Source organism: Cynocephalus volans, chromosome 10 (assembly GCF_027409185.1).
Source record: "Cynocephalus volans isolate mCynVol1 chromosome 10, mCynVol1.pri, whole genome shotgun sequence".
Lineage (NCBI taxonomy): Eukaryota > Metazoa > Chordata > Mammalia > Dermoptera > Cynocephalidae > Cynocephalus > Cynocephalus volans.
The window spans coordinates 83,654,700-83,670,103 of NC_084469.1; the positions used below are offsets into that span (position 1 = coordinate 83,654,700).

Consider the following 15,404-nt stretch of genomic DNA (forward strand, 5'->3'; position numbering starts at 1 on the left):
TGAAAAACAAAACTTTTAAAAATTAATTTTATTGTTTTCTATTTTGAAAAAGAATAGGAAGAAGGAAGAATGGAAAAGGAAAGCTTATTAGACATCTAGATAATGTATCTTTATAAAATCATAAAAATTTGACAATTTTTGGCTGGTCTAAAGTATGTCTTCATTTTATATGTTGGGAATATGATTATTCTGGGCATTATAATGTAAGAATGACATTTTTATGGATTAAAATATGTTGGGCAATTCTGAATATCATATTAATGAACTTAAGAATGAATATAGACTTAAAGATGGTGGATAGAATAAACACATCTTGCTCTTTACTCTCCCCAAATCCTAGTAAAGTGACAATAAAGGGATTTCTTAAAAAGGGCAAAATCTTCAGGGACAAGGAATAGGAGAAGCAGCAAAATTCTGGAAAGTTATACCTGCTTTACAGATCTATGAAACCTAAATATAAACCTTTGGGGAAATGTAAGAAAGAAACTGATTTTTATTACACAGTTGCCTGAAGGTCAGGAATTTGTGTAACAGTTATGTCTGGAAGTAGAGGTGAAGGTGAAGCTAAAAGCAAGAACATTGTTTGAAAATCTGTTTATGAATAGCCCATTAGGGCTGTTTACCTGGTCTCTACCCCCAAGTTTATCCTTTTCAAAGTATAAGATAAAACAGTTTCTGTCTAGGGAACATCAGGCATTGTTGAGGGGAGGGATACTGTATTACGATCAGGAAGACTAAGTGAAAATTGGACATGGTACACATACTTAGCTCTCCAGTTAGGTTTATATCTTCCAGATAAAAGAGATTGGTAATATCTTCTCTAGGGGACCTGAAGAGCCTGAGAAAAATGCTTTCGTTAGGGATTTCACAGAGAAATAACAGGCCTAGTCAGATAATCTTAGTCTGATGACCACAGTCAAGCTCCACATATATGCACACTCTTCTAATCAGCTTTTTGGGTCACACTCCTAAATATGAGCATATTACCCAGATATCTAGAAGAAAGCATCTTGTATGAAAAAGTCTGAGACCAAATCAGTAGAGAAAAAATAACTTGGAGAAAATAAGTTTTTGCAGGGAGAAGAAAAAAACTGAAACTATCATTACTGTCTCTAGCAAAAGAAGATATTATAGTCACGAAACAAGAAAAAGATCATATTTAAAAATTATTTTTAAAAAATAAAATTAAAAAAATAAATAATTTCCAGGTGTCAAAAAGGCACCTGAAAAGTGAACTTGAAAATATATTTAAAATTCCTTCCTTGAATGTAATGAAAAAAAGTTTTAAAAAACCCAGAAAACTTAAAACATGCATAATTTGCAGAAATGAAAAACTTCTGTAAAAGGTTTAAAGATAAAATTAAAGAAAGGTTCCAGAAAGTATAGCAATAGGAAAAGAGATTAAAAAAAATAAAATGGCAAAAAGATAAGATAAATTTAGAGGAACAATTTGAGATCTAACATCTATAAATAATTGAAGTTTCAGATAAAGAACATAGAAGATGGAGCAGAAGGAAGTCATCAATGAAATAATTCAAGAAATTTCCCCAAACCTGACGGACATTGAGTTTCCATATTAAAAGAGCCCATGAAATTCCCAGCCCAGTGCGTGGTTAAACGTAGAAATTATTCCATAGCGTATGATCAGATCTCATATCTGTTTGGTTAAAGAGAAAATCCTTCAGGTTTTCAGAAAAAAAAAAAAAAAGACAAAATAAAAATGGTGTTGGAACTAATATAGTGGAATACTACCCAGCATGGAACAGACTACTGATACATGGACCACAGTGATGAATTTCAAAAACATATCGAGTGAAAGAAGCTAGATGCAAAAGAGTACATGCTATATGATGCCATTTATATGAAGTTTAAGGATAGACAAAATTAATCTATGGTAATAGAAATCAGAACAGTGATTGCTGGTGGGGGTGTGGAGCTATTGACTAGAAAGAAGCATGAGGAATTTTCTGGAGTGAAGGAAATTTTCTCTATCTTGATTGTGGTGTGAGTTACATGGGTGCATATGTTTGTCAGAACACGTCCAATTGTACACTTAAAAGATCTGATATGTGTAAATTTAGCAATAATTTAAAAAATAATTATAAAAACAATATGGGTTTTCTCAACAGTTGCACCAGTAGTTAGAAGACAATTTATTGCCTTCAGATTCTAAGGGGAAACCTACAAGTCTTTATTCATCCACACTATGAATTAATGTGAAGGTATATTAAGGATACTTTCTTACATTCAGGGTCTCAAGAATTTGCTACCTGTACTCCCTTTCTTAGGAAGCTACTGCAAGTTACATCCACCAAAATAAAGAAATATACTAAGAAAGGATCCTGGAATCCAGGACCAAAGAGGGTTCAACTCAAGATAGAGATGAGGAGAATTTCCAGTATGGTATTGAAGAAAGATCACAAGACGATAATTGTGAATAGGCCTAGAGAGCAACTATTTCAAATTGGAACAGTTTGGAAGGCTTGGAGAGATTTCCTCAAGAAGATAAATTGATAAAATATCTAATATGTATAAAAATCCTGAAAAGATTTATACAACTAGGAGAGAGTTTGAGTTGCATTAGAATTGAAAACTAAGCAAATAAAAAAAGTGAATCACTTCAGGGAAAACAATGGGCAGGAAACGTGAAATCACTTACTATAGTCATAATAATGTGAATATTAAAAACTGATGTTACTGGAATTGTGATTTTTTTTGGCAGCTGGTCAGTAAGGGGATCTTAGTATTATAAGGCTGTGCTGTAACCAACTGAGCTAACTGGTCAGCCCTGGAATTGTGATTTAACTATAATGAGAAGATGATGGGATGGGTAGAGTGTTTGTGGTGGGGAAAGAGATGCAAAACAATTAAATTCTAATTTTCTCTGGTGGAAAGTGAATAAATAACGACTAAAACCAAGAACCATCTTATAAAAATGTTACTTAAAGATAGATTTGTTTTTTTAAAACAAAAAGGAGCAACTGGAAAAAAGTAGTTGCAAAAAAGAAAGTAGTTGCATTTGAAGAGTGGGAAATGTGCATTGGGGGAAGGACTTCTGTTTTTTATACAAGTTTTATAAAAATAGTTTGGCTCGAAATTATATGCATGTTTAACTTTGATTAAAATGTTGAGACAAAATAAAAAAATAGAATAGAGACTGAAAAAAGAGAATTTGGAAGAATATACACTAAGATGTTAATTGTGGTTTTAGCCGGCTCATGAGATAATAGATGATTTCTCTGTTCTTTGTTCTTTTTCTTTATTTTTCACATTTTCTTTCGTGAACTTGGTAGAAACATTTGTAATTAGGAGGGGAAAAATAAAAATAAATGTTGATTATTCTTATATCCTGTGGCATGGCTAAACTGAATATGTTAACATATTCATAAAGTCGTCGTTTATGTTGAGAAGGGACCATCTTCTAGGATGAGAAAATGTATTTTGATTGTGACAGTGAGCTCATACTAATGAGGAGAAAGAAATATATGAGATTCTTACAGAAATGATGTAGCTATTAGACTGTTGTGTGTATAGAAATATATATAGTCTCCATTTCAGTGACTCCTTTATGTAATGTTTTAAAAATTTCAGTTCAGTAGCATAGTGCTTTATAACATTTAATGTACATTGTAGTATTATGTGTAGTCTTGTCATTAAATACTTGAAAGCTTTAAAAAGATTTTTAAAAATTACTGCATCTACTGCCTTTATATTAAGCTTTCCCTTTTTCTTTTAACAGAGAAACAGGAAAAGGAAATTGACATCTATGCTAACCTCTCTGATGAAAAGGCTTTCGTGTTTTCAGTCGCCTTGGCAGAAATAAATAGAAAAATTATCAATCAAAGACTTATTCTCTGACACTTGTCTGCAAAATCTGTTGAAACTTTCTTCAGGATTACATCAGCAAATTCTCAAACAGTTATGGACTCTAAAGAGCTTTCTGACTGCATCAGTAAAAGGGCCATTGGTTGTTTTTTCCCCTATCATTTAGCCTTGCCACACTTTGGAAGCAAAGCTGGAGGCTTGGACTGTTCTGGGATTTCCTTGTTTACTAAGGAATATTGTCAGTGTTTTGTGTTTGGGATATAAGTAAGTGTATTTAGCAAAAAAAAAAAAAAAAAAAAAGCTGGATGGATATATTAAGGGATAAAAAGGGTAGGGGTGGGGATGGTGGTATGAAAAGTAGGGAAATAAAATGCTTGATAGTTTTCAGGCTTGCCACCAGAGATGCAATATTTTAAATACTGTCAGAAAGAGTGACATTTAAAAATATATATTTCAGATTTTCAGCACTAATAGATTGCATATATGCAGTTCATTTGCTTTTAATAAATTGGCAATTGATATTTTATTGAATGGGGAATTAAGAATATAAACTGTAAATTTTGTCTTAAATTGATTTTTTTCTTGGCCTTTATTTTTTTGACTTAAGGTATGAGTTATATTTTAGGAAATATTTTCTAGACAGTTTGGAAATTTGGGTGCTATATGAAGAAAAACATTTAAGGATATATCATACTTCAGATATAAACATCTTGTTTTCTTGAATGTAATTTATTTATTGGTTAAAAAAACTTTTCTGCTCTCAAGATGGTGCCAGTTAATCTAAATATAAAATATATTTATTAAATGTAAAATATTTCTTAGATAGCCACTTTTAAGCAGTAATGTTTTATCTGAATGGATGTTCATTTATACGTCCTGATAATTATTTAAATTGTTACTTAACCTTACTCTAGAAGAAAAAAATAAACCTTAATATTGAAATTAAGTAGATTAAATAGTGTGGTATAGCTTTTGTTCTAGTTGTTTGTGAAATATATTTAAATTCTTAATTTTTCTAGCATTAAATTATAACCATTTATAGTTGATTTATTTTATACTTAAATGATTTTGAATTTTTACGTACCAATTTAATGATTAACATATTCAAAACTGGCAATAACTCCCATTATTTTCAGTCCCTTCTCCCTCAATCTGTTTGGAGGTCCTAAAGCCTTAGTAGGAAAGATGTTCATCAGTTAGATTTAGCTCCTATTTAATAGAATCTCCCTTTCAATTTCAGTAATAGCATTGTCAACTTCATCCTTCATCCTGCATCTCCCATCACCTCCCAAAGGAAAAAAGATCTATCTACATTTTTTTGTACTTTATTTAAATAGTAGCCAGCAGAGGGAGCTTAAGAGGTACTTTAGATAGGACGTAGATTTTTCTAAGAATTCCTTTTCCTTGAATCCCCATATCTATTTGCAGGCTTTTCTGCAATTATCTTGTATGCATTTTGAAGTCCTGGCAATAAAGTTTTCCCAAGAATGTATGATTTTTATCTTTGAAATGTACTTTAAGAAAACTTTTGATTTTGAACAAGAAAGCTTAAAAAAATGACTAATATCTAAAATTACTTGTGGAACTATATATATCCTCATAAAAATCAAGAACAGCTTGTGGAGTAGGCGTCTCTTTAAAGAATTATTGATGTCAGAACCTATCTGTTTAAAGCCGAAGACCGTTAGAGGAAAGTCATGATAAGATACCCATTGGAAATGGTAAGGGGAGGATACTTTGATGACTGGGCTGCAGTTTGCCATATAGAAAATTAATTATTTATGTCAGATGCTCATAATGTTAAATTGTCGGCTTATTTAAAAATCTCTTTGGCAGAGGGGCAAATTAGGTTTCCCCTGTTTGTAACATAATCTGTTTAACCAATATCTCTAAAAATCGATTTTTCTGGTAGATATATTTATAAACTGTCTTGTTAAAAAGATAGAAAATTTAATTTGTCTAGGATGTTGTACTGGTCCTGGAAAATACTACTTTGTCACTGGTGTTGAAGAAACCTCTCTTTTCAGCAGATGTCCTAAGAGCATAATTATAGTTTTTTAATTACTTAATCTAAAAGTTGTTCTGCTATAATATCTATAAAATGATATGATTATTCAAAATATCCTGAAATGGTTCCATGATTAGATTAGGTCTGTTGAAGATATATTTATTCTTAAGTGTGAGCAAAATTAAATAAAAGCAATTTGGGAGTTGTTAGGCTAAACAGTACAAGCTTGTATGTTTATTGCCCCCCAACCCACTAACTCCATGGTATTCCAAAGTGACTTTAGGGGCACTTTAATGCTTGAGGTTTGAATTTGTTTGTTTTAAACATGAGCATTTCTTACATTTTTATGGGCAAGGAAGCCTGAGGTTGTATTTAAAAATAAGTTATCTAAAAATAAGGGAAATACTGCAAATTATTTCCTCTGTAGCAATCAGTGGAAATGATCAAACAGATCGAGACAGTTTCTATTATAATGAGATAAAATTTAAAATTACAAATGACTTAAGAATTCAGGCAGAGTAAATTCACATTTCTTTAAATCTCAGAAATACCTGAAAAAAAAAAAGTATGGCATGACCTCAGTGTTGCTTTCTAAAAGTAATTACTAGGGGGTTTTCAAAAAGTTCATGGAAAGAATTCTTATTACCTTTTAATTACATTTTTCCATGAACTTTTTGAAGTACTCTTGTATATATGTGTTTTTCCTGAGATAAAAGTTCAAATTGAAAAGTATTTGAATCTTTAAACTCTAGTAGTTGCATTTGATTTTCTAAGTCTGACTAAAAATGATTTAGCGATGTATTTAATTTTGACTCGCCTTTCAACCTGTATGTTTATCCTTTAAATTTAGAGACATTAAACTTTTTAAATACCTGATACAAAAATATTAATCAAATTTGTTTCATTCTGCTTTCAAAATATGTTCTAGACACAGGTAGTCACATTGCCAAATTTGATGTGTTCTTCCCTAAAACATTTTGTCCATTCTTTGTAACTCACTTCAAAGTCATTCTTCTTTCCATTTTACCTTTTGGTTTTGTTTATTGTCTTATTTTCTTGCTAGTGTTCTTTAAGGTTTTCTAGTATTTTCTATCTCTTTAGCCTTTAAGACATATTTTTATAAACAAATCTCGTTTAAATTAATTTTTTTTTTCTGTGTAGCTGGCTTTTTTTGTTTTACTACCGCTATTGCAAGCTTTATTTTCATATTTGGAAGTGTGTTTATCTACAATGGTACTTCAAAAAGTTCATTGAAAGATCTGTCTTATCTTTCAATTCTGTTATTCCATGAACTTATTGAAGCACATAGTGCTTATATGTTTAATTTACTATTTTCTCCAACTTACTATAGTTTCAATATTAGAAGTTTTCATTTCTCAAAGATTACAGCTATAGTAATGAGTATCCTAACATACAAAGCAGACTATTCAGAATTAAAAGTATGAGGCATATAATACGGGCTGTAGGCTGGACTGGAATAATTCTGTTTACCATTGTCAAAAATTTTACTTTTGTATTATTAAGGAATTTAGGTATTTTATCTTCTTATGGAGATTTTTTTTTGGTTTGTTTTTGCTATTTTAGTGTTTTATGAATTTACATTTGTGTGCCTTTCCTTTTTCTTGCCTTATTGCATTGTCTAGGACTTCCAGTACAGTGTTGAAAAGTAGTAGTGACAAAGAGATCCTTGCCTTGATTCCAATTGTAGGGGGGGAAACATTCAGTCTTGCACCATTAAGTATGACTTTAACTGTGGTTTGTTTTTATTTTTTGTTTCATTTTGTAGCATACCCTTTATTAAAGAGTGAGGAAATTCCCTTCTGTTCCTGCTTGTTAGGAGTTTTTATCCTGAACAGATGTTGAATTTTTTCAGATGCTTTTTTGCAGAATCAATATGATCTTTTCCTGCCTTTAGAATGTTAATATGATGGATAACATTGATTGGTTTTTGACTATTGAAGCCAGCCTTTAATTCCCAGGATAAGCATGACATGGTTGTGTTGTATTATTATTTTTATATGTTATGGATTCAGCTTGCTAATATTTTGTTGAGAATTTTTGTATTTTTGTTCATGAGGGAGACTGTACCTGTAGTATTTTTGTATTGTCTTTGGTTTCTGTATTAGTTTGTTTCTGTTGCTTATAACAGAATACCTGAAACTGGGTAATTTATAAAGGAATGAAATTTATTTCTTACAGTTTTGGAGGTTGGGAAGGCCAAAGTACAGGGAACACGCCTGGTAAGGGCCTTCTTGTGAGTAGTGCCTCTACAGCAATGCAGGGTATCAACGTGAGAATGGGCTGAGCAAGAGATCTGATCTCATTTGCTCTCCTTATGAAACCAACAGAAACACACCCCTTGAGCACCCATTAAACCATCAACCCATTACTCCATGAATGGATCAATCCATTCACTAGGGTATGGTCTTCACAATCTAATCAACTCTTAAATGTCTCCACCTTCCAAATAGCATAATTGGATTTCCCACCCTCTTAACACTGTACAATGGAGATTAAGTTTCCAACACATAAACTTTTGGGGGACATATTTGACCCATAGCAGTTTTAGGATCAGGTGATACTGGTTTCATATAATGAGTCAGGAAGTATTCCATCCTGTTCTATTTTCCAGAAGAGATTGTGTAGAATTGTGTTACTTAAATGTTTGGTAGAATTTACCAGTGAAACCAGTAGGGCCTAGAGATTTTTATTTCAGAAGGATATTATTATGAATTAAATTTATTTAATAGTTATTAAACAATTTCAATGATCTATTTCTGTTTGGGTGAGTTTTGGTACTTTGTGATTCTCAAACAGTTGGTTCATTTCATCTGAACTGTTGAATTTAACTGTGTAGAATTGTTTGTAGTATTTTTTTTTATCTGTTTCATGTCTTTGGCGTTAGTGATATTCTCCATTTTGTGCCTGATATTGGTAATTTATGTCTTCTGTCTCTCTTTGTCAGTCTTACTGGAGGTTTATTAATTGTATTGCTCTTTTAAAGGAACCAGCTTTAAAGCAACCAGGTTTATTGATATTCTCTGTTATTTTTAAGTTTCATTAATTTCTGATGTATTATTTCCTCCTTTCTACTTGCTTTGGGTTTATTTGCTCCTCTTTTTCTGGCTTCTTGTGGTAGAAATTTAGAGTGTTGATTTCATGCTTTTCTAACAAAAACGTTTAATGCTATAAATTTCCCTTTAAGCAATTGTGATTGTGTTATCCCACAAATTTTTTTGTGTTACCATTTCATTTTTGTTTGATTCAGAATATTTTCTAATTTTCCTTCATACTTCTTTAATTTCCAGATATTTAGAGGTTTTCCCAGTTATCTTTCTTTTACAGATTTTGTTTGTTCTATTTCATTATGGTCAGAGAACACATTTTATATGATTTCAGTTCTTTAAAATTATTAGTTTGTTAGGACCTAGGATATGATCTGTTTCATTAAGTGTTTCATGTGCACTTGAAAAAAATGAGGATCCAGTTGGTATTGTTCAGTGATGTATTCTTGATGATATTCTGTTAGTGTTGTTATTCCTGAGAGGAAAGTGTTGAATTCTCCAACTGTAATTATGGATCTGTTTCTCCTTTTAGTTCTATCAGTTTTTGCTTCATATAATTTGAAGCTCTGTTGTTGGGTCATAAACATCTTTGCTATGTCTTCTTGGAGAATTGACCCTTTTATAGTTACAAAATGTTTATCTTCTTTCCTGGTAATTTTCTTTGCTTTATAGTACTTTGTCTGATACTAGTACCTTAGAACCAATCCATTTTTCTTTTGATTAATATTTGCATGGTATGTCTTTTCCATCCTTTTTCAATCTGCCTATATCATATATGAAGTGAATTTCTTGCAGAGAGGATATGTAGTTCATGTTTTAATTTTTCTTTTTTTAAAAGATGACCAGTAAGGGGATCTTAACCCTTGACTTGGTGGTGTCAGCACCACGCTCTCTCAAGTGAGCTAACCGGCCATCCCTATATAGGATCCAAACCCGCCGGCCTTGGTGTTATCAGCACCACACTCTCCCAAGTGAGCCACGGGCTGGCCCCATATTTTAATTTTTGTGATAATCTCTTTTAATTGGTTTGTTTAGACCATTTGTATTTGATTAATTATTTATATATCGGGACTTAGATCTGCCATTTTATTGTGTGTTTTCTGTATGATCCCTCTCTTTTATGTTCTGTTCCTTCTTTCCCCTTTTTGGCCCTCTTTTGGATTTTTTTGAACATTTCTTAGTATTATATTTTAATTTATCTTCTGTGGTTTTGACTCTATCTCTTTGTATTGTTTTTTAGTGTTTTCTCTAGGGATTACTATAAACATAATTAACTTCTTATAGTTCACTTAAAAAAATCAATACTTTACCAATTCAAGTGGAATGTAGAAATATCACCATTTATATCCCTTTACTTTCTTCCCTTTATGTTCTAGTTGTCATATAAATTAGAAAACCCATCAGAGAATGTTGTAATTTTTGCTTACAACTATTATAGATATTTTTAGGAACTCAGGAGAGTAAACAAAGATCAAGAGGAGAACAATTCATCATATTTACCCAGATATTTATCATCTCTGTTATTCTTCCTTAATTACATTCCAAGTTTACATTTCCATCTGGAGAATTTTATTTTAGCATTCTTTAGAGCTGGTCTCCTAACAAATAATTCTCTTAATTTTCTTTCATCTGAGGATGTCTATTATACCTTAATTCATAATTTTTTTTTCTGGATGTAAAATTCTATGTTGACAGTTCTTTTATTTCAGCACATTAAAAATGTGTCACCACTTCTAGCCTCCGTGGTTTCTGATGAGAAGTGTGCAGCCGTTCAAATAATTTTTCCCCTATATGAAATATGTTATATTTCTCTGGCTGTTTTCAGGAGACTTTTCTTTGTCTTTAGTTTTTATTTGTTTATGACGTGCCTGGGTGTAGATTCTTTGAATTTATTGTTTGGGTTTTGTTGAATTTCTTAAATGTGTGAGTTGATGTTTTCACCAAATATGTGAAGTTTTTAACCATTTAAGTAATTTTTTTTTCTGCTCCACTTTTTTTTCCCTCTCCGAGACTCCAGTAATCCAAGTGTTACACATGTTGGTATTGTGTCACAGATCCCAGAGGTTTTGTTCATTTATTTTATTTTAATTAATGATTTCAGTTGAAAAAATTCCATACATTTATGGTGTACAACATGATGTTTTAATATGTATACATTGTGGAATGGCTGAAATCAAGATAATGAACATATATGCTCAGTTGGTTAGAGTGTGGCCCTGTAACACCAAGGTCAAGGGTTTGTTTCCCCTTACCAACCATCCGCCAAAAAAAAAAAAAAAAAAGGCAATGAATGTATGCTTACTATGTACACTTACCATTTTTTTGTGAATAGAACACTTAAAATCTACTCTCTTAGCAATTTTCAGGTATACAATACATTGTTATTAACTATAGCCACCATGATGTACAATTGATCTGTTTATTTCTCCCGTGTAACTGAAATTTTGTGTCCTTTGACCAACATTTCCCTAATGCCCCTTCCTCCCACCATTCTACTCTCTGCTTCTATGAGTTCAATTCTTTTAGACTTTGTAAGAGCATACAGTATTTGCCTTTCTGTGCCTGTCTTATTTTCATGCAACATAATGTCAACCATGTTGTCACAAATGACAGGGTTTCTTTTTTCTTTAAAGACTGAGTAGCATTCCCTTGTGTGTATGTGCCACATTTTCTTCATCTGTTCGTGCATTGATAAACACCTAGGCTGATTCCCTATCTTTGCTATTATGAATAGTGCTGCAGTGAACATGGGAGTGTAGCTATCTCTTTGGCATTTTGATTTTCATTCCTTATTCCATTTACATTTAAAGTGATTGTTGAAATGGAAATATTTACTATTGCTATTTTGTTCATTGTTTTGTCTTTAGTTCCTCTTTTTCTCTCTTTTGTGTTTCATTGGCTTTTGTATTGTTAGGTTTCATTTTCTTCTCTTTTTGTGTAACATCTATTGGTGTTTTCTTTGTGATTACCAAGGGGCTACATAAAATATCATATAGTTATAATAGTACATTTTAAGCTGATAACTTCTCTTACATGCAAGAACTCTCTACTTTTATCTCTCCTCCTCCCACATTATAATGCTATTGATGTCATGATTTCTGTTATTTATTCTGTGTAGCCATTAACATAATTTAGGTATATTTTGTTTTAATAATTTTCTGTTGTAACTTTTATAGTAGGATTACAATATACTTACCCACAAGTGTTACAGTAATTTTTTTTCACTTATATATTTACTGTTGCCAATGACTTTTATACTTTCTTTTGCTTTCCTGTTGTTGTTAGTGTCTTTTTGTTTCAAATTGAAGAACTCCCTTTAGTATTTCTTATTTATTGTCAGGAAGGTCTAGTGGTGATCAACTCCATTAGCTTTAGTTTAAACATCTGAGAAAGTCTTTATATAGATGGATAGGCTTGAAGAGTATAATATTCTTGGTTGTCAGTTTTCTATCTTACTCCCTTCTGTCCTGCAAGGTTTCTACTGGAAGTCTTATAGGGGTTCCCTTGTACACATCAAGTCACTTTTCTCTTGCTGCTTTCAAAATTCCCTCTTCATCTTTACCTTTTGACAATTTAATTATAATGTGTGTTTATGTGGTTCTCTTTGGATTTCTCTTCTTTGACTTCCTTTGGGCTTCCTGGATCTAGATTTTTCTTTTCTTCCCCAGGCTTGGGAAGTTTTCAGCCATTATTTCTGTTAGTAAGCTTTCTGTCCCTTTCCCTCTCCCTTTTCCTTCTAGCACTCTGCTAATGCATAACTTGTTCTGCTTATTGCTGTCCTGTAAGCTATCTTTACTCTTTTCATTTTATTTTTCTTTTGCTCATCAGATTGGATGATTTCCAGTGACCTTTCTTCTGGTACACTGATCTTTTCTTCTGCTTGAGCTAATCTGGTGTTGAACCCCTCTATTGAGTTTTTTTAGTTTATTGTACTCATAGCTCTATGATTTGTTTGTACTTTTAATATTTTCTGTTTGTTGAAATTTTCAGTTTGTGCATTTTTCTCTTGACCTCAGTGAGCATCTTTACTACCATTCTTTGACTTCTTTATTTCATTAGGGTCTGTTTCTGGGAATTTATCTCATTCTTTTATTTGTAACATATTTCCCTGTTTCTTCATTTTCTTTGACTTTCTGTGTTGGTTTCTGTGCATTAGATAAGACAACCGTCTCTCCCAGTTTTATCTGACTGGCCTCCCATGGCAGGTGGACCTCACTAAGCAGCCCTGCCAGAGATTCTAATACTAGGTACCTCTCAAATCTTTGTGCTTGTTCAAACAGCTGTCTTTGTTCTTAGTAGCCCCTAGGCGGTAAGAGTATGCCAAGTCCTGTCAGTGCCATGAGACAGGTGAGATAGAAGCAAGTTCTTCAAAATGAAGCTGAAAAAGTGATGGTGCTAGATGTGTATTACAGTTCTGTCTATCCTCAGGGAGAAGCTGAGAGCTAGCATTTATCTTCCACTCACTCTGTCCTAAGCCTGGGAGAGGATCTGTGGCAAATGCCTGCAGTCTTGTTCAGACTGCACATTTTGAGTTTTGGGGGTTAGCTGCTGGAAGTGTACCCATTTAAAAAGTCACCTTTTTGTAGTCTAGGGAGACTTGGGAATGCAGAGCCTTGTCAACTCCCAGAGGTAGGTGATTTAAGAACCAGTCCCTGGATGGGAACTGTTAAAGTTGGGGCATATGATGCATACACAAACTTTTCCCAGGAATATCTGCAGATGTGGATTTATCACTGGAGTGGGCTGGGGAAAAGTGCAGAAAGTGCCCATCCTTCCTTTAACGTTTGCAGACGTCTACCACTGGCTCCCAGGTAATAGGCTAACCAGAAGCCCAACCCTCAGGCAGTAGCTGGAAAAGTGTGCAGACAAACTCCTGTCAAGGAGAAACTGGGAGCTGGGCCTTTTAGCTTGTTTTCTCTGGACTGGTCCTGGGGGGTACAGCTGCTGGAAGCGCTCACAGTCCTGTTGAAAATCACCTCTCTGTCCTCTGCTGTCCAGGGAAACCTGCATATGCCCAGTCCTTCCCATTTACAGAGCTGGGTGATTTCAGCAGCAAGCCCTCTGGGGGAACCATAGAAGTTGGGGTGCTTTGTGTATGGGCTAAACCCTTCACTCCTCAGGGAGAAGCTGGGAGTTAGGGAATTCTTCCCCATTGTAAGGTGCTGTGCCTGGGATGGGGTTTGTGCACAAGTGTGCCTCCACTTTTCCTACCTGTTTTGATATGAATATTTTCTCAGTTGCTCAGTTTGTTGGAGTCTCTCAACTAGTGTCTGGCCTTCAGGGAATTGATTCATGTGTAGGTGTTTACTTGGTGTGTCCATGGGAGGAGGTAAAGTCAGGAGCCTCCTATTCTGCCATATTGCTGATGTCTGTTGTAATCTTTTCTTATGATGTTTTTTGTCTGTCTTTATCAGGGTAATACTGGCCTCATAGAATGAATTAGGATGTATTCCCTTTTATTTTTTGGAAGAGTTTGAGTAGGATTGATGTTAATTCTTTAAAGATTTTATCAGTGAAGACATCTGGTCCTGGGACATTGTTGGGAAGTGTTTGATTTTTTTCTACTACTTCAGTTTAAGTAATTTGTGTGTTTCTAGGAATTTGTCTGTTTCGTCTAGGTTATTTAATTCATTGGCCTACAATTGTTCATAGTATTCTCTTATGATTCTTTTTATTTCTGTGTGGTCAATAGTAATGTCCTCACTTTCATTTCTCATTTTAGCTATTTGCATTTTCTCTTTTTCTTAGTCAATCTAGCTAAATGTCAATTTTGTTGATCTTTTCAAAGACCAACTTTTGGTTTCATCAGTCGTCTCTATTGTTTTTCTATTCTCTATTTTTAATTTATTTATCTCCAACTGGTAATTTTAAGGAACTCAATTCCAGAACGTCACCTTCTGTTTATTTTCTATAGCATCATATATGTTTTTTTCCTACTACCCCTTTCTCTACAGTCCTTCGTCCACCTGGCAAAAGAAAGTCATACCCTTTACTCATCTGAATCTTACTGTGGAGCACTTTCTGGAGCACAGAAACCTCCAGGATACCCCAAAACAAAACAAAAACAAAAAACCACAATTTGAAGTATTGCAGTACTTTATGTCATAATCTTACTGTAGAGATACCTCTTTTCTTTGTCTGATGCAAATATCTGTTGAGGGTAAAGCATTGTGTCAGTCAGGGTTCAACCAGAGAAACAGAACCAGTAGTAGGTAAGTATTAAGATATTTTTATTGCAAAAAATAAGCTTATGCAATTGTGGAAGCTGATTAGGCAAGTCCAAAATTCATAGTGCAAGCTGTCAGGAAGGAAAGAGTGGAACTCTCAGGCACAGGGTGAAGCTGCTGCTTACAGGTGGCATTTCTTTTTATAGTGGGGAAGCCCTCAGCTCTGTCCAGAAGACTTTTCAACTGGTTGAATCAGGCTCACTCAGAATATCTAGGATAATCTTTAGAGTCAACTGATTATGGGCTTTTTATTACTTCTGAGAGATCCCGTGTCAGACT

The 15,404-nt window shown here is 33.4% G+C and overlaps 1 protein-coding gene across 2 annotated transcripts in view; it reads left to right on the forward strand.

Moving 5' to 3' along the window:
* Nucleotides 1-4,395, forward strand: part of LOC134388734 (UPF0547 protein C16orf87) — a 29,348-nt gene extending 24,953 nt beyond the window's left edge. For both annotated transcript variants that reach the window (XM_063112005.1, XM_063112004.1), the window contains one exon: nt 3,740-4,395. In XM_063112005.1, the coding sequence (XP_062968075.1) occupies nt 3,740-3,858 (119 nt within the window). In that variant the 3' untranslated portion in view covers nt 3,859-4,395. The remainder of the gene's footprint in view (nt 1-3,739) is intronic.
* Nucleotides 4,396-15,404: the final 11,009 nt, after the last annotated feature.